This window comes from Pelodiscus sinensis, chromosome 6 (genome assembly GCF_052426305.1).
Source record: "Pelodiscus sinensis isolate ZL-2025 chromosome 6, ASM5242630v1, whole genome shotgun sequence".
Taxonomy (NCBI): domain Eukaryota; kingdom Metazoa; phylum Chordata; order Testudines; family Trionychidae; genus Pelodiscus; species Pelodiscus sinensis.
The window spans coordinates 3,443,699-3,462,439 of NC_143057.1; the positions used below are offsets into that span (position 1 = coordinate 3,443,699).

The window sequence follows — 18,741 nt, forward strand, 5'->3', positions numbered from 1 at the left end:
AGTGTGAATTTCCCCCTACTTTATGCCACCGCACATACTTGGACAAATGCCGCAGATGTCATTTATCCTCCATCACTGAATTTCATATTCAAGTTATTGGAAAAATTAAGTACATTTCAAAACCACCACAAAGCGCTTGCCAAATATTGTACTTCTGATGGCCTCTAAGCGTGCTACTGTCTGTAAAAAGCTAGCAGACTAAAATTCTTGCTGCATGGATCTGTCTGGATCCCAGGGTGTGTGTGTCCATTTTTGGAAGCACCATGTGACCAAGTACCCTCCCTCCATGCCCCCGTAGGGGGCGGGACAGTAGTTCTTCCTCAGTCCTCCAAGCGTCCAGCGAATCACCCAGTCTCTGTCAAATTCCCGCTTAAGAAGATTCAGCCACTTCTGGGGATCCCCATGTCCAAAACAAGCCCAGAAACGTAACCTCATCAGCCCTGCCGGGCTCTGCGAGTGCCCAAAAAGCACATGTTTCCAACCCCGCCAGGCCTCAGGCACGCCTAAGTCAGTTACTGGCAGCCGAAGCCGGTCAATCGGCTTCTGCCGGCCCTACTTTTCCACAGGGAGGCTCTGACAGACTGTTGTCTTCCTTCCTTCCTGGTCCCAGGCAGCCTGCTCTCCCGCGGTGAAGGGCACAGCTCTCCTTTGCCTCCCAGCCCTGGAGCACACTGCGAGGGACTCTCTCTTTTTATCACCTCCCTCCACACCTGACACCACGGGCAGGGCAGGTTCACACCCTCTACAGCCCCCTCCCAAAAAGCAGGCTAATCATTCTCTCCTGACATGGGGGGGGGGGGGGGTTGCACACCATGTCTCTCACCCCTCTCTGTGATATTGTGTCTCACAGACGGGGTATGTGGTACGATGAGTCCACAAAGATTTTTCCTGGGATTCATCAGCATCATCAACAGCCGTGGGCTCAACGCCCGTTGGTGTCGGATGCCTCCCTCACTATTTCCTTCCATCTTTCCCTGTCCAGTGCGGAGTGGCTTAGTTTCTGTAGACTAGCTCCGCACCAATCTACTAGATCATCTCCCCATTCTCTGTGGGGTCTGCCTCTCCTATTCGGACCATCCATTATGTCGAATACCAAGGTCTTAACTTTTTGTTCGTTGTTCATTCTGCAGATATGCCTGAATAGCTGTAACCTCTATTGTATAACCTTCTGCAGTAAGTTGTCTTTCGGCTGTATCTTCCTATAGAATTCCTCGCTGGTGACCTTCTGCATCCATCCTATTCTCAGGATCTTTCTATAACAACTCCTCTCGAACGCCAATATCCTTCTCTTTGAATCTTTCGTTATCACCCATGTCTCACATCCATAGAACATGCTGCTAAATACACACGTTTTTGTTCATAAGCTAATCGCTTTACATTTCCAGATCTTATCCATCGCTTTCAAACTCACTCTTGCTTTCGCTGTTCTAATCGCTGTTTCATTACCTGCTGTTAAATTTGCCTGGTTCTTCCTCTCTAGCATGGTGGAAGCCCAAACTCAGTTCAGCGTCAATCCCAAGACCACAATAATTGTTCATTTGTACAATCTGAAAAACAAAACAAATACATCACTATACAAGGGTACGCCACTGAGGGTGCATCTACACTGCACCGTTATTTCAAGATCACTAGCGTTATTTCGAAATAACAATGCGCATGTCTATACGTATAAAATCGTGAGTGGTATGGAGCAGGTGAATAAAGAAAAGTTATTCATTAGTTCCCATAATATAAGGACTAGAGGACATCAAATGAAATTAATGGGTAGCAGGTTTAAAACTAATAAGAGAAAGTTCTTCTTCACACAACACATAGTCAACCTGTGGAACTCCTTGCCAGAAGAGGCTGTGAAGGCTACGACTATAATAGAGTTTAAAGAGAAGTTAGATAATTTCATGGAGGTTAGGTCCATAAAAGGCTATTAGCCAGGAGATAGAAATGGCGTCTCTGGCCTCTGTTTGTCAGAGGCTGGAGAGGGATGGCAGGAGACAAATCGCTTGATCATTGTCTTCAGTCCACCCCCTCCAGGGCACCTGGCGCTGGCCACTGTTGGCAGACAGGATACTGGGCTAGATGGACCTTTGGTCTGACCCAGTATGGCCATTCTTATATATGTACCCGGCCATTCCATTATTTTGAAATAATTTTTAAATAATGGGCGGCTTATTCTGAAATCTGTAAACCTCATTCTACAAGGAATAATGCCTATTCTGAAATAGCTATTTCAAAATAAGGTGTGTGTAGATGCTCCACTGCTGCCCCTCCAAGTTATTCCTCCCCAGTGCCTCCTAGGGCTCTAAATTGAGATTGCATGTCTACATTAGGGAAGCCTGCCCCCAACTAATTTTGAGGCTTCCCTGCAGTGTACACGTGCTATTTCTAAAGAAGCTGTTCTGGAATACCTACTCCAGAACAGCTTATTTCAAAATAGCCGTGCAGTATAGACATACCCTGAGACTCAATCGTACAACAGCAGAGGTTCCCATATTGAGAGGATCCCACATTGGCATGCAACATTTCGGTGAAACTGACATCTGTAGATTTTTTTTTTAAGTCACTGCACACACAGCAACTGAGGAGTATATTTTCTTACACAGATAGCCCTTGTACAAAAAACAACATTAACATGAAGATAAGGTTGAGAGTATTGACCAGGAACTTGCAACTGAAGAACACTGTGAGGTTTCTGTAATTACCCCTCAGCCAAGCATTCCAGTCCTGGGAAATTTGCAGGGTTAGGGTTAGGGTTACAGTTAAGAAAAAACCAAACATGGTAAGTTATGGACATACAGAGTTAAAGAACCTAAACCATCTTAGCTCCAGCTAGGGATACCACTTAATAACCAGATGACGAGGACTGAGAAATTGCTGTGTTCATAGTCCCAGATCAACTCATGTTTTCAAGATTTATTTTCATATTTCCCTTTATGGTATCACTATAGGGGAGAACCTGGCAACTTGTTTGTGTATGGAAGGAAGCATTAAATAGTATCACCATCATGGTTGTCCCCCGTGTACTGTGCTTTGGGTTTTTCCATTAACTGAACTGTGGAGACTTTTTTGAATAATCATCTACCACTCTTCTCTTTGTCTCTTTGATCTTATTCATGCCTTAATAGGTCTTAAAACAACAAATCCCAGGGTTATATCTGCAAACGACATTCTTCCTTTCCCAAACAATGTTGTGATCTGATGTCGTGAGAGCCTGTCCAGCAAGATTTGCACTTCAAAGCAGTAAGGAAAACTGTTAATTTGAAGTTTAACTGAACCTCCCCCTAGTGATGTCTAACAGAACTTTAGCAATCCACTTTCTGGATTGTTTAACCAAGTGTAAGGATGCCAATTCCAATACAGGGGGTTACATATAGCTTTGATCTTCCTTCAGCGAGCTTTTTCTCAGCTGAACCTGCTTCAGAAAGCAGACCTGACTGTTTCTCAATGATCACTTGTAATCAGTTACGTTCCCAGTTAGGTCAGGGTTTGGTTGTGCCAGGAAAATGAGATGTGCCTGGAACAGGATTGCGTCTCATAAAATGGAAAGGGAGGGGTCTGGTAGGACGGACAAGTAGACTGTATAATGACCACAGGGGGCAGCAAAGGGCCAGAGATGGGATAGCTATAAATAACCCCATTGGGCCAGCAGGGGGCAAGGGTGGGGAAAGGGACAGCTCTAGTATATATTTCAGAAAATTTGTCTGTGCGCGCGCCTGTTGGTCTATGTGTCTGTCTATCCCCTCAGCTGGGGGACATGCACCCCTCTCACCTCCACTGTAGTCCCCTCTCCCTGGGGAAGCCGCACACTGATCCCCTTTTCCCCAGCCTCACCTCAGAGCAACGATTTGAATGAAGAAAACCAAAACTTATTTGAGTTAAGGACCCGAGCAAAGCCAGGTAAGTCTTCTAGTTAATACACAAAATATCTTGTGGAACTAATCTCTTACTTGAAGCTTTTAGAACTGTACTCAAAGAAGCATGTCTGGTTTACCTTCTTCATGCACAGGCATAGCGAATGGGCTGAGCAATAATTATTACAGCACGGGGAACAGAAAAGGGGTGCGGAAATAACAGACAATTCCCAACCAGCTTTGGCATACTAGCATCCATCTTCGAATAAACCAATCGGGTTTAGAAAACTCCATGGTGAAATACCTTTGGAGGTTCCGGTTCCAGAATAACATTCTCTGCACTTTCAACAACCTCCTGAGCATCTAGAAGGATGGTCCAGCGATCCATAAAGACATGGTCAGCTTCATCTACAGACACCAGAATGGAGTAGGGGTCTTCCCCACTGTAACCAGCTCCCCAGCGAAGCACCCTCCCTAAATCATTACCTGGACAAGACAAAAGCAAACTGTTATCTTGTTTAATGACCCAATGGGCGGAATGAAAGATAAATCCCCTCTAATCACTCCAACCGCCAGGGCACTAGCCAATAATCACAACTTTCCAGCAGTAAAACTGTACAGAACATGTCAATTTAAACACACTCAGAAAGCCTGTAAGTAAGCTCTTCTGTAGGTGAATCCTTAAACATATCGTGTACTGCGTTCTGTAAGACATGCGCGCAAAACAGGAATATTTATACGTCACCTGAAAATTTCCTCTCCGTAGCAAGGTCAGAAGGTCTGTTATAAAGGGTCCACAGAGTGGTTAGCTTTCAGCTTGCTTGCGAGCGAAAGTGGACCAGGAAAAAGGAGCGTAAGCTTCCCTTTGAAGTTCCTACTGGTTGAGACAACTTCCACCCCTGTGCTAATGCCACCTTATTTCCCCACATTAGAAGTTGGGATGATACTATTTGCAAGTTTCTCCTGCTGACATTTATGGGAATAACTTGCCCAGATAAAATAATCGTGAAACTTTGGATATCAACTTCCATCTATATCGTGGAAATCCATTTTGTCTTCACAATGGGCCAGGTCCTATGGTCCTCAGAAACTGAAGAAAGGCAATTTTCAAGTAAATTATCCTGTTATTTTCTAGCATGCCATTGTCTCTAGATCTGTTACGATGAGCTTTTTACAGCAGAGACCTGCATGCATCTCCCCTTATCTCCGGTTAGGGTCTTCAATAAGGATGACTCTCCGTGGTTCACACATGGGGAATCCCTTCAGACAATCTTATCCTCTGCGTTCACTTAACGACTGGGAGGAAGGACATTTTGACGTCCGTAGGTCCTTTGACATCTGCCAATCTCTGCAATAAGGAGAGATGCAGAGGGGCTTAAAAGACCAGCTGGATAACAATGACATGAACTCGCCTACTGAAGTAAGCCTCTCCATGCCACCAGCATTCTCAATCTTCTCCCGAAGAGACTGGAATTTTGAGGAACATTTTTTTTTTTAATAGCATCACTTGTTCTCTCTCTTTATGGCCATCTTCACTTTCTACCCACGTTCTTCCAAGATGAGGTCTTGTACTTAATGGTATCCAGGAGACCACAGGAATATCTAATACCTCTGGCTTGACAGCCCAGCATGGCACAGCTGGCTAAGGGGAGGACATCTCAGAGTCTTATGAGTTGGCATTAGTCCTGCAGAGAAGAGGTGGGTAAGCCCGAAAAAAAATCACCTATGGCTTGACAGACTATACGCGTGTATGAAAAACACTGGGAACCATTAATCTAGGTAAAAAATGAAGGGTAATCCTACAGGAAAGGACCAAGAAGACCCCAGGCAGATAGGGCCCAGAGGGGCAACCTCAGTTTGTCTACAGACAGAGCCAACTTCCCCAACAGGATGCGCAATTAGGCGGGGGAAGAAGAATGACCAAGTCTCCTCTTTGGCCTTCTCCCCTGAATACCCAACGCAGGAGCACTTCAGAAGAGACAGAGCTGAGGGGAAAAATTCCCCAGCAGGCAGATGCAGGCCTGGAACATGTCGGGCATTTAGATGTCCAGTTGCCAGTCAGAACTTTGAAACCAGAAGGGTGGGATCCATCTAAGAAAATCTCTGGAGTAGGAAGGGTGGGTAGAGCCCTACGCCTGGCACTAGGAAGGCAAAGGAAAAAGGGGGGCCTCAGGAGAGGAGGGGCCTCCCCAGCTGCCAGCAACTGTCAAGTCTCCTTTTTATCCACAGGCAGACTGAAGTACCAAGCACACTGGACTGTAGCACAATGGAGAAAGCGTTGGCTACCCTGGGTAGCCATGCTCCGCGTGAAACAGAAGAGCCAATGATGTTGATGCACTCCTTCCTCCCGTACCCCGTATCTTATCTGTAAGCAACAGGTCGTCCCCCCACAGTGGTGAGGTAAATGCATTAGAATCTCCTACGTCCTTGTGACATGCAGACTCCTGAACAAGGCGTTTGTCATACAGTCCCAAGCGACAATTTTTTGCCTGTTCGTGATTTTAGTTTCCGACTGTTTTGGTAGCCTAGTTAAGCACGCGCATTTCATGAAAGATTTTCTGCGGCCAGGTAAATACATAACTGTGAGATCCTGGCTGTATACTATGAATACAGGACATAAAACCACCCATCCTTGTGAGTGGATACCAAAGAGGACTAAGCAACCGTGTGGGCCAGGCACGGCCGTAAAACAACTTGCCAAAATGAAGTGAATTCATAAACGATGGAGAGGAAAAAAACGTAAGTCGTGAAGTACGTTTTCATCGGATACATATTTCCCCTCAGGTGGGTGCAGAGAGACCAGATCTATCTTTTAGTTCCACAGGTTGTCCCTTAGCCCACATTTTAGTTGTTAATTATTTTCTGCATGCAATAGGTTGAAGATACTTAGTTTTATTCCTGTTTTCTAAATAAGCCTGTCAACTCATGCTGAGCTGGATAAGCCACACAATGAGTGTGGGAAAAAATAAGAGTTAATCACTTGCATCTGATAAGCTGTCTGAGTGCTGTGGGAAAATTAGTTGATTCTACTTTCCTCAATTCAGATTTCTAATTCCTCACTTTAAGTTTACATGAATGCTGATGAATCCCCCCCCCCTCAACCAATGCTTCTGAGAGTGATCAAGAGAATTCATTATGAACTAATTAGTCTCAATATATTTGCAGCATCACAGGTTCTATATCAAATTAACCACATTTCAAGTAGTTAAGGATGCACAATAATTTTCATGTCTAATTTTACTGCAGAGGGACCCTGCCTATAACAGTATTCAGTCAGAGAGGCAGCCCCTAAATCACTGGGGAGCAGGGCGGCTGACTCGCTGGGCCCCAGAGCAAGATTCTGAGGGGGGGGGAGATTCCTTGCCCTTGGAAGGGGCGGAGCCTCAGGCAGAAGGGGCGGGGCCTCACGGGCAGCCCTTCGGCACCGCTCATGGCTCCATCATCGATTTAAAGGTCGTGGGGCTTTGGCTGCCTCTGCTGTTGCCATAGCTACGGTAGTCAGCAGCCCTGGGACTTTTTAAATCACCAGGCCCTGGGGCAGCTGCCCCCTTTACCTTCATTCCCTCCATCAGCAGATCTGATGGGGAATAGTTCTCAGAAGATATTCCACAGTCGAGAAACACCCTGCCCTTTTCTCAGATGTAATTCGACAAAAACCAGAATGGCGGGAGGACTGGTGAGCCGGGCAGTCACTGGGGCAAGCAGGCAAGGGAGGTGGGGGTGGAACAGGTCACTCACTGGAGGGAGGGCTCTAACCAAACAGGACCCTAATCCAGGTGAGCGAGCAAGAGGAGGAGTGTGGCTGACACGCACCGCTACCAGCTACATGGAGTACGGAGGAGCCAGTTAGAGAGAAAACAGATCCCACCATTGCACTGGGCCTCTTCAGCAGTAGCCCGTGGGTTTCTGGAAACCTGGATTCAAATACCGTGATAACCAGGATTTTCCGGACTTGCCCAGCCCTGGGTTCATATCACTTCCATCTGCCTGACTCGCTGGCGGGCCTTTGGCCCCGTGATTCTTGCTAGCGGGCCTTTGGTTCCATGATTCTTGCTGGCAGCCTTTGGCCCCGTGGCGGGCCTTTGGCCCCGTGATTCTTGCTGGCGGGCCTTTGGCCCCAATACTGTGGGTTGCATCCGCGCAGCATATCCACTCCCTGTATGGCTGGGCAATGCCCCATGGGCTATAGCCGTGTGGTGAGTGGACAGCAAGCGGCCTGCCAGCTGAGAACCATGCAAGGCCAAGGCAGTAAGAGGATTTCTGCAACATGAAAGCCTGTTCAAGGCAGGCCGGGAGAGAAAGAAGAACAATGATGAAATACTCTCAGCTGTTTCCCCCTGGATACATGCCGGTTGCTTGAATGGAACATAAGAAACTACAACAACATACTTTTCAGGCTGCAAAGCCAGTAAAAGCGCCACTTTGTGAGTAAAGTCTACACGAAACAAAAAAGCTATATTTATATCAATAGGTAGAAGGTTTAACACAAACAAAAGGAAGTTTTTCTTCACATAGCGCAGAACCAACCTGTGGAACTCCTTGCCAGAGGATATTGTAAAGACCAGTACTTGAACAGGGTTCAAAAAAGAACTACTAGGTAAAATCATGGAGGTTACGTCCATCAATACTTACTAGCCAGGATGGGTAGGGATAGCAACCCTAGCCTCTGTCTATCAGGGGCTGGAAATGTTTGACAGGGGAGGGAATCACTTGATTCTCTGTTTTGTTCACTCCCTCTGAAGCACCTGGCTTTGGCCATCGTCAGAAGACAGGATACTGGGCTAGATGGCTCTTTGATCTGACGCAGTATAGCCATTCTTACGTTCTTATTTACTTGCCCCTCCGTAGTTACGGGTGAGTGCAGCTCTCATTGGCCATGGATCGCTGTTTCCAGCCAATGGGAGCTGCAGGAAGCGGTGTGGACCAGGACGTCACTTCCTGCAGCTCCCATTGGTGGGGAACAGTGATCCATGGCTAACTGGAGCCACAATCACCCATACCTGTGGAGGTGCAGTTATATAGCCCCGGCGGGTCGCCAGCACTGTAACCCTGGCGAATCGGATCTGACCCATGGGCCAGTATTTGCCCGCCCCAGTTTTTGAGCATGTTTAATCGCCTCCCATTAACATTCCTTCAATAAGGCCAGCTTCATTCTGTTGTTTCTCACCTGTTCCTAAAGGTAAGATGGCGACAGAGGGCTCTGAACAGACGAGTTTGTATCTGATTTCCTCCAGCGCACCAAGAACCCAACCAACGGTGCCATCACCTCCACACACCAGCACTCGGAAACGGGGAACTTGAGAGAACGTGTGAAACCTTCATTTAAAAACAAAAGCATAAAAAGATGATTACCCTGTGATGCAGAAAAAAAATATTTCCTTTAAAATAACGCAACAGTGTTCTTAGCAATTATTGCTCTTTCCTTCCATCGCTTTCTAGTTGAGAGTCAGGTAAGCTGATAAAACGGATAATAATAAAACTTAGAACCATCAGAGTAGTTTTCTGCCTGGCACACATGAAGTTGTATTCCTCGCTATGTTTCCCTATAGCCAAATGTGACAGCTGAGTTCTGCCCCCAACCTGAGAGATCCAACCACACACACACACACACACACACACACACACACACGTCTAAATTCTTAAAATGTGTTGATTCCATCTTTAAATGGAAGTTGACAACACCACTGCCATTCATGTTGCGCACAGTATTTTGTTATTAAATAGTGCGTATTTCTTCGTCCGCTGGCACACACTGCTGAGGCTGTCAAAATCAGAAGGGGCTATTTCTAGACAACTATGGATTCACACACACACACACAAAAATCAGATTCTACATGGGAAACAATACTTTTCAACCCTACCAATCAAGGCACTTTATATGGGAGTTTATTATTCTTCCCATTTTACAGGTGGAACAATGAGGCTCAGAGAAGTCAATGTCTTTCCCACAGTAACAGAGAAATACTGCAGCTAACAATAGATACTATGGCCATAATGTTGACAGTCATGATGTCTAAATGAACCATAGAATTCCATGGTCCAGATAGAAACCGGCACTGCTTATTTTTTACTGCCTGTTCATTATGTACTGTTGAATTCATTAGCACTGGATGAAGGCAAAATAATAAACTCAACCTTCTGAGAGTGTTATTTCAAGGCACTGGAGTCAATTTAGGCAGTACAGAAATAAAGAATAATGCAGTAGGCTACAAAAACCACATTATTCCATTACAAACAGCAGGCAATGCTATTGCTCACTGGTAATTAAACTGTGGGGTTTTTTTGTAAAATAACTAAAACATTGCTTTTGTTTTCCCCCGGCTCTTAGAAATGGAGTTACCATGTCTGAATAATCAGCTCCTGCTACATTTCTGCAATTGTAGACAAATTCCAAGAGATATTATATTCTCCTATTATCTGACATTAAGAACGGCTGGAAATAGTGGCAAAAATTATGTGACAGCAGTGTTGCTCAAAGTCTTCTCTTCCCTCCCTCCCTTCTCCACCAGTAGTTATTTGAATGGCAGCAAGGTCCATATGCTCCCATCTGGGTTTGGACCCTATTGTGCTGGACCCTAACAAACACATCAGAAACAATTCTGTCCCTCCCTCATTGTGAAACTTGAAATTTTACATTTGTTTTTAAAACAAGGACCATAACTTCTAAGGTGATCAATCTTCCAGAGTTCGATTTAGTGGGTCTAGTAAAGGCTCACTAAATCAAATGCAGAGGGCACCCTCATCGATGCCAGTACTCCTCAATTCGCAAGGAGTAGAGTAAGGGAAGTAGATGAAAGAGTTTGCTCTCATCAACCTCCTGCTGTGGAGATGGTGCCAAAGGTCAAATTAAGGTGCATTGACTCCAGCTACACAATTAACTTAGCTGGAGTTACATCTCTTAATTCTATCTTTCAGGTATGTATGGACAAGGCCTAAGAGGTGCCCTTGGTATATTTCTCATACAAGCATTACAGGAGTAAATAAAATGCAGTGGAGGAAAGTTTAGCTACTTTGTGTGTGTGTGTGTGTGCGTGTGCGCGCGTGTATGTGCGTGCACGCACCACAGAGATCCAACAAGTATCAGTCAAGTGCTATTTTTGGGGATACTATTCCATTAACAAAAGAACTATTGTGATAAAAGATTTACCCAGGCAGTGGGCCTCCATTAGTGAGTTCAAAGACCTGATGAGGATTTAGCAGTTTTCTAAAACTGTAGAGTAGATCTCGGCCTTTCAGGCCTCCACTTTTGGGATTCACAAACACAAGTAGTGGACAGCAGACCTGCGGCAGCTTGGAGTGCTGGGAGATTTAAAAAAAAAAGGTGTTAATCTACCATGTGCACATTTTTCGATTACAGTCTTCCAAGAATACCCACTCTCAATCCTTTAATAACAAACCCACAAGCAACAGGTCACCAGGTAGCTTGGATGCACAGTCGATTGAGCTTACTGGAAAAGTAAAGTAGCACAGTTAACTCGGCCATACGATAAAAATTAAGACATTACAGGACACAACATTCCCAAGGCTCTTAACAGGTTAAAAAAATAACTAGATAAATTCATGGAGGATAGGTCCAAGCAATGGCTATTAGCAGGACTCGCCAAGTGGCGGCGAGCCTCCTCGCCAGCTGTGCGGTTTCACGTGGTTCTGCGCATGCACAGATCTTTCTGCACCAGCTCTTCCAAGTTGTAATCTACTCGCCATGGGTGAGTAGGTTACATTATTTGTCGAGCCCTGGATGGGTAGGAATGGTGTCCTTAACCTCTAGGAATGAGTGACGGCAGGGATCACTTGACGGTTACTTTTTCTGTTCATTCCTTCTGGGGCACCAGGCAGTGGCCACTGTTGGCAGACAGGATACTGGGCTACGTGGACCTTTGGTCTGACCCCATCTGGTCGTTGTTATGTAGGCAGGCATATCTGGTTCTGTGGCGGACTGAATCACATTATGACTCTACAAATACAGCATCCTGTCTCCAAGACTAGTTAGTACCTGATGCTTCAGAGAACGGTGCAAGGAGACCCGAACTGGGTGGGGCTAGGGAGTGACCTGCTAACAGGAAATAATTTTTCCTCAACCCCCTTCAGCGACAGACTGTCTCATGCCAGGACACATGAGGTTTACTGTATCATACAAATCTGGGGGATTTTTTTCTCCCTTGATAATGTAATTGTTACATTGGGCTCCATGCTTCTCTCATCAAGCAGCTGATAGAGCCTCCACTGCTTGTCGACGGCAGCTTGAAAAGCGAAGGTCTTTCCCACCCAACAGCAATCCAGGAAAACACAAGGGGCATGACGCAACCACTAAAATCTACCTTTCTTACTCAGACCCTTGAAAGCCTGACTAGGCCCCGCCAAAAAGGTCCTGTGTCATCACACTTGAATAATAAATACCGGGGAAGTTTTAAATACGCGTTGTTCTGTCTCTCGCTATCCCCACAGCTAACCACTGAAAGGAAGGGACTGGAGTAGCTGGGGCTACGACTCTCTTCTAACCTCAATCTCAGAGAGGTAGCCGTGGCAGCTGAGAGACAAACAGATTTACTAGGCCAGGAGTTTTCATGGGTAGAACCCACTTCATCAGATGAGTTGGAGTGGCAATTATAGAATCCTGGGGATATACAAAGGCAGTAGAAGTTACCTCTCAATTGTAGGGCCAGTGTTAACGAGAAGTCATCTCCTTCAAGACAGGCCCAACAAGGAAAAAACAGAACACCCCTAGTCATCACCTGCAGCCCCCAGCTCAAACCCCTCCAGCACATCATTGACAATCTACAGCCTACCCTGGAGAACGATCCCTTCCTCTCGCAGGCCTTGGGAGATAGGCCAGCCCTCGCCTCCAGACAGCCCACCATCCTGAAGCAAACACTCACCAGCAGCCACACCCCACACCCCGGATACGCTCACCCAGGAACCCACCCCCTGACAAACCCCGCTGCCCATTCTGCCCACACAGCCATACAAGCGACGCCATCGCAGGACTTAATCACATCAGCCACCACATCAGAGGCTCATGCCACTGCACATCCTCTAACGAGATCTACGCCATCAAGTGCCAGCAACACCCCTCTCCCACGGATATTCGCCAAACCAGGCAGTCTCTGCACCAAAGATAAATGGACACGAATCAGACATCAGAAAAGGTAACACACAGAAATCTGCAGAGGAGCATTTTAACCTGCCTGGGCACTCAGTCGTGGATTTAAAAGTAGCTGTTCTTCCACAAAGGAATTTTATCACCCAATTACAGAGGGAGCCGGTGGAACCGGAGTTCATCGGGCAGTACGTTCACCAGAGGGGATGCAGGGTGTGCGTGCGTGTGTGTGTGTGCGTGCGTCGTTTATGACAATACGGGCGCTTAACGCAGTAGGTTAGATTTAGGTAAGGAACAAATGCAAGCAATACTGGGATGTTTTAAACCAGCTCTCAAATGACTGTCCAAACACCAGATGGCCCCAAGCTATCTTGTTTTCATTTCATTTCATTTCATTCAGCCAGGCCTGAGAGAAGGGTAACTTCCACAGACACACAAAGATGGAGGAATGTACAGAGAAGCTGCTCCTTTGTTTTGCTGTCAGGCATTTTCAACGGAAAGTTCACAAACGGAAATGTTTGCTGGGGCCCTCTGTTCATGGTCATTTGCATTCACTAACGGGTGACCGTTGAGAGAACAGCCACTTAGCCTCAGGCTGGAAGGAATGATGCATGAGGAAAGAGGAAACGAACTCAACTTTTTGTGGTTTGGCTAAACCATTAAAGGAGTCCTGACACCAGACTACAAATATCTGAAGGGTTGCAATACCTAGGAAGGGAAGAAACTCGCTCCCACGTAATATGGGATTGCAATGAAGAGTAATGAGATAAAACGAAGGTATGGAAGATGCAAGCTGAATATGAGGAAGTATTTCCTGACACCGATACGTTTGCCAAGATTTTCACAAGCAAAGAAGAACATTGGGTGTCCCAGTTCTGGAGTTCCTACCTTGAGATCTTACAAGTAGGGTTGCCAGGTGTCGCCCAGAGAGTTGGGTATTTATTTTTTTTTAAACTGGACAGAAGGCCAAAAGAGAATACCGGAAACATAAAATGTCCAGTATTTTCTGTTTTCCTCGGACGGAAGGCCATCGGTGTCTGCGAGGGCGGGGGGAGCTAGGTAATTTAAAGGCGCAGTGACCTCTTTTTTTTTTTGGCTCAATTTGTCCCTGCCTGTTTGGGATTTTTTGTGAAAGTATCTGGCAACCCTACACAAGCGCTGGTTTTTCAGAAGGCATGGAGTGCCTGAGCGCTGACCTCTGTAGCTTTCTCAAATCACTGATCAGTACGAACATTTCTGTCGTTTGCAGATGAGTCTCCAAAAGGGACCCCCGCAGACGACAGCCCCTTTTCACTTGGGGCTTGTATAAGTAAAATGGACGAGACCTTGGAAACATGAGTGCAGGTAACAGTCCTGCACTAGCACGGAGACAGCTTTTCTACCTACAGCTGCTAAGATTCTTAATCTAGAGGATAATTAGCAAGCACTGCCAACGCCAATTTGAGAGTTTATGCAAATAAGGACAATTTAGGTTGTCAAAGTGTAAAGACAGACACAGGACTGTAGAGGCTGAGTGTGCTATGGAGGCCTTTTAGCACATTAAGCCATTCATCAAGGGTAGGAAGAGGCAGAATTACGTATCCCAGAAGTCACATAGGACAATAACTATCTGGTGCATGGTGAAAACCAGCTAGTTATATGTAAGCTGAGCAGATGGGTGAGCTTCCCACATTATATAGCAACAATTGTGCTAACTAAGAAATGCTTTCGGGGGGGAGGGGAGGGAAGAGAAGAAAAGTCAAAGGATCGTATGTAAATATACAAGAACTTGACATATCTTACTAATGCCCCAGCTAAGGCCTTGGGAAGGATGCATCATTTTCAGTCATTTAAAACTTCCTCCACAAGATGATTTTTTTTTTATTGGTGGGGCTGATATTTCTCATTCTTGGTATCAAGCCCGGAAGCAATTAAAAATACTCTTATAAATGTAACTCGCTGCTTGACTTATCCACATGGGAGGGGAAAGCTGTGTCAAGTGTTAAAAGAATATTTCAGACACTTTCTCTGCTTTGTAGCTCAAGACTTTTAAACACGGCGCACTAGGCAAGTACCTTTTCACGACTGAGGCTGAGAACTTGTGCTTTTAATTTTTCTTCTCAAGAAAGCCAGCTTTTAAATATATTGTGGACTACGGATGTTAACTAGCGATTAATTTACTAACTGAGTAGTCGATGGAATTTCCTGACTAGTCAATAGGCACTTCCGCGTTCCACCTTTGAAATGTACAAGAGTCCCAGCAGGACTCTGGTAGAGGTAGCAAGAGATGGGGGGAGCAACTAGTCGACTATTCTGTCAACTAATCCTTTACATCCCTACTGTGGACATTTTAAAACAGCATAGGAGGCATGTACTTTCTATTACGTTCCTTAATTATTAGAAATTAATAAATACAGAATTGTATGTTAAATGTGCACATTCAAAAATTAACTGAAAGCCTGATTGTCTAGCAGCATTACCGACACTTCCACTGTTTGCTGAGCTCTTAGAAGACATTGAGAGGTAAATTAGAGCTAAAGAACAGCACAGAACACAGAGCCAGGACTGCTGGCTGTAAACAAACTTTATGGGACCACCGGAAACTTGGCCCCACCCACAACAACTGGACGTCTGGCTAACTAAAATGATGCCAGACCACAGATGTTGCCAGACCAGAGTCTGGTGGACTAGAGAGGTTCAACCTGAACAGGTAATCATCATCAAGATACCAATTTGGAGTTCATTCTCACAGAAAGGCTTCGACAGCAGAATCCTAGTGGGGAAGAAACTCTCTCAAGCGTGTTCTGCATAATGCTTAACGTGATCCAAATCGGACGATCTGCAGCAAAATTAAGCAGTATAGTACTCAACTCCTATCTGCAAAATGAAGGCAGCTTCAGCCTCTCTTTCGAGTCAGGATGAAGCCGTTCCATGCAAACTCGTTACCCTGATTAGGACTGGGAAGCGCAGTGCCACAGAGCTCTCAGGGGTACATGTCTCCTTTTGTTTTGGTGCAGATGACTGTGCCGTTTGTCACCCTGGCGTTGCAGAATTGTGTGTAATCCCTTAGTGAAGGCCAAATGGGAAAATATGAATTACTGTTTGTTACTCCACAGAATGGAATATGTGACTCACACAGTCTTGTGTAGGATTTTTCCCCTTTTATCCTGTCTTTGATATGATGCTTGAGAAGAAATTTGCAGAGGGGTTTTGCGCTGGCTGGTGTTTAGTCAGAAACTTATTGCTTATCCGCCAGAGATAGCTGCAGGGGCGTGATTTACATGCTATGGCAGTCACCACAAGTGGTTTTTATTATCAGGATTAGTAGGCCGTGGTTTTGTGCTGTGGCAGATTTGTTACTTGTGTTCATCCCATTTCTGCTGCATATCGGGCATAGCCGTGTCAGGTGGCAGCGGAATGGAACGCCTCACAGTAAATGAATCCAAAAGGTTCTGCCCGACAAACTTTCCCCAGCAGAGGCAGACCAGAAATTCCCACCTGCAACCCAAGAGGGCATTTACACATGCAGAAGCTCTACGTGAAAGGTGGTTTGGCGCCCCACAGGTCTGGGTCAGGATAGGAGGGATAATCTTAGCATCTTGTAACTTTCACCTAATTCTTCATAATTACAGGTCCAGAACAGCGGGGCTTGGCAAGTGACAGCACGGGGATAGGTGTATATTTTGCCATGTTGCAAGGGGATGAGCTCTCTGCAATAATGCAGCTGACTCGGCTCCCCAGGATGGCCCAATTCTGCCGGTGAAGACATTTATCTAAACAGTTAGGACCCAGCACAATATCGTTAGGCCAAACTGGTTGCTATGCACCTTACTTCCTTGCTTCAGGTCACACTCCAGCATGCGATTCCTTACCCCCCTCTAACTCCGTTGGTCAAGTACTATTTTTCAAGACAACAAAATGAGGTGGAGGGGAACGGACTGCCTAGGGAAGTCTTGAAAGCTCCTTCGCTGGAGGTTTCCAAGGGGGAGCTCGATCTTAGGACTAGGGAGGTTAAATATCGGTTAACTGAATAGTTGATTAACCTCACAATTCTTATCGGTTAGTCGATTACTCTGTAGTCCCCAGGAGTGGGGCCAGAAGCCAGTGCACTCCAGCCCCACTCCCAAGGAGCCCCCTGCCGCCTCTGTATCAGAGCCAGCAGAGTGGGGTGCCAGACGGGAGCTGGTCCACAAGGGGAGCCAGTTTAAAAACTTGTTGCCCCGCGTTGCTGCCTCTGATACAGAGGCAGCAGCACTGGATGGCAGCAGCCCCTGTCTAGGGCAGGGGCTGAGCGCCCGGACCCAGCACAAGCCAGAACTGAACCTGGCTGCCTGCCCACCTGGATCCTCGTACACTTCAAATGCACATGGGGGTAGGTCCCAGGCCCGGCACAAGCGAGGAGTGAGCTGGGCTGCTGGCCAGCCTGCTAAAAAATTTACTGGTAGGTGGGGGGGGGCGGGGGGGGCGGGGCGGGGCGGGTAATGCGTGTAGTCTATAGTATTAACCTATCCACTTTTGCTTATCGGTTAATCAACTACAATATTACATCCCTACTTAGGATCAGTATTAGGATTTATATTCCTGATCTCAAAGGACTCCACTCTAATGTGCATAATTCGTGTGTCTAGACTAAAGGGTTTTGTCAACAAAAGTGGACTTTTGTCGACAAAACTGTACCTGCATCTACACTACCACCGAGTTCAGACGAATTAACGTCGACAGAATTCGGCAGTTTTGTCGACGGCAGTAAACCTCATTCTACGAGGATTAACGCCTTTTGTCGGCAGAGTCCTGCTGACAGAAGGCATTATCGCATCTATACTGTCCTTTGCGTCTACACTCTCATAGCGGCTTGCTTTGTCGACAGAACTGGATGTCCACAAGAGCCAGTAGTCTAGACGTACCCAATATCAGGAACCCTTGGGCACAGCTATTCTAGCCAGGCAAACATTTCAGACAAATAAACTGCCAGCCCCCTTCCTTATTCAACCTAGGAAAGCCAATCACTGGAAATAACCAACTTTTCTCTCGTTTGAGACCGAATACAGATTTAGAACCCAAACAAATAGCTTTTTCCTTTGGAAATACACCCGGTGATTTCACGGAGCCTATTGCTCAGGTAAGGAGCTTGAAAAGATTTTGCTTTTTGTTGTTGTTTTTTAGAAACGTCTTTGCAAACAAACCAGCGCCCTTGCAGACTGTTGTCAGTTCCATGCTCGTGCAAAGTTTCCCTTTGCAGAGCTTTTTGAAGGCACACATTTTTGAGGTAAAAATGAGCTAAGATGACTCATTTTAATGACATCTGGTCTATAGAAGGGGAGGACTTCAGATCTGGAGGTGGTTAAAGCACTGTTTCTTTTTAATAACGATGAAGTACTCTTTGTAGACTTACCCAAAGTAATTGTGATTTATGCTCTATTTTAGAAGCGCCGTCACGTTATCTACATTAGTTCAAACGCAACTTTTCAAAAAGGATTCTCTTCTTTTAGCCATTGTTTGTATTACCATCATAGAAACACTGTTCTCTTACTAATTTTGTATAATTTGGCAAATACAGATTTTTCTCCTGCAGTTCTAAAGAAGCTTGGAACTATCATCTTCCTTTTGTTTAGCCATTGCACTGATGTCAACAACAAAGTGGCTGTGTCATATCCTTTGCATGCCCTCGAGGGCACTGCAGTCTGATCACACTATTTTTTAAAATGTAGGTCCTACATCAACTACATTACTGTATTAAAATAAGCTCACTAACCTGTATTCCTTTCCCCTTCCTCCCCTGCCACCCCCTTCCTGCCATCTCAACAGCTCCTTAGAATCGGA

At 45.8% G+C, this 18,741-nt stretch overlaps 1 protein-coding gene across 1 annotated transcript in view; it reads right to left on the reverse strand.

Annotated features, from left to right (window-relative positions):
• The window catches only part of DGKQ (diacylglycerol kinase theta), a 103,067-nt gene that overhangs the window by 16,907 nt on the left and 67,419 nt on the right, over window positions 1–18,741 (reverse strand). The window contains exons 16-19 of the mRNA XM_075931293.2: window positions 10,993–11,144; window positions 9,013–9,161; window positions 4,150–4,331; window positions 1,447–1,547 (exon numbers count right to left, since the gene is read on the reverse strand). Coding sequence (XP_075787408.2) covers window positions 1,447–1,547; window positions 4,150–4,331; window positions 9,013–9,161; window positions 10,993–11,144 — 584 coding nt within the window. The remainder of the gene's footprint in view (window positions 1–1,446; window positions 1,548–4,149; window positions 4,332–9,012; window positions 9,162–10,992; window positions 11,145–18,741) is intronic.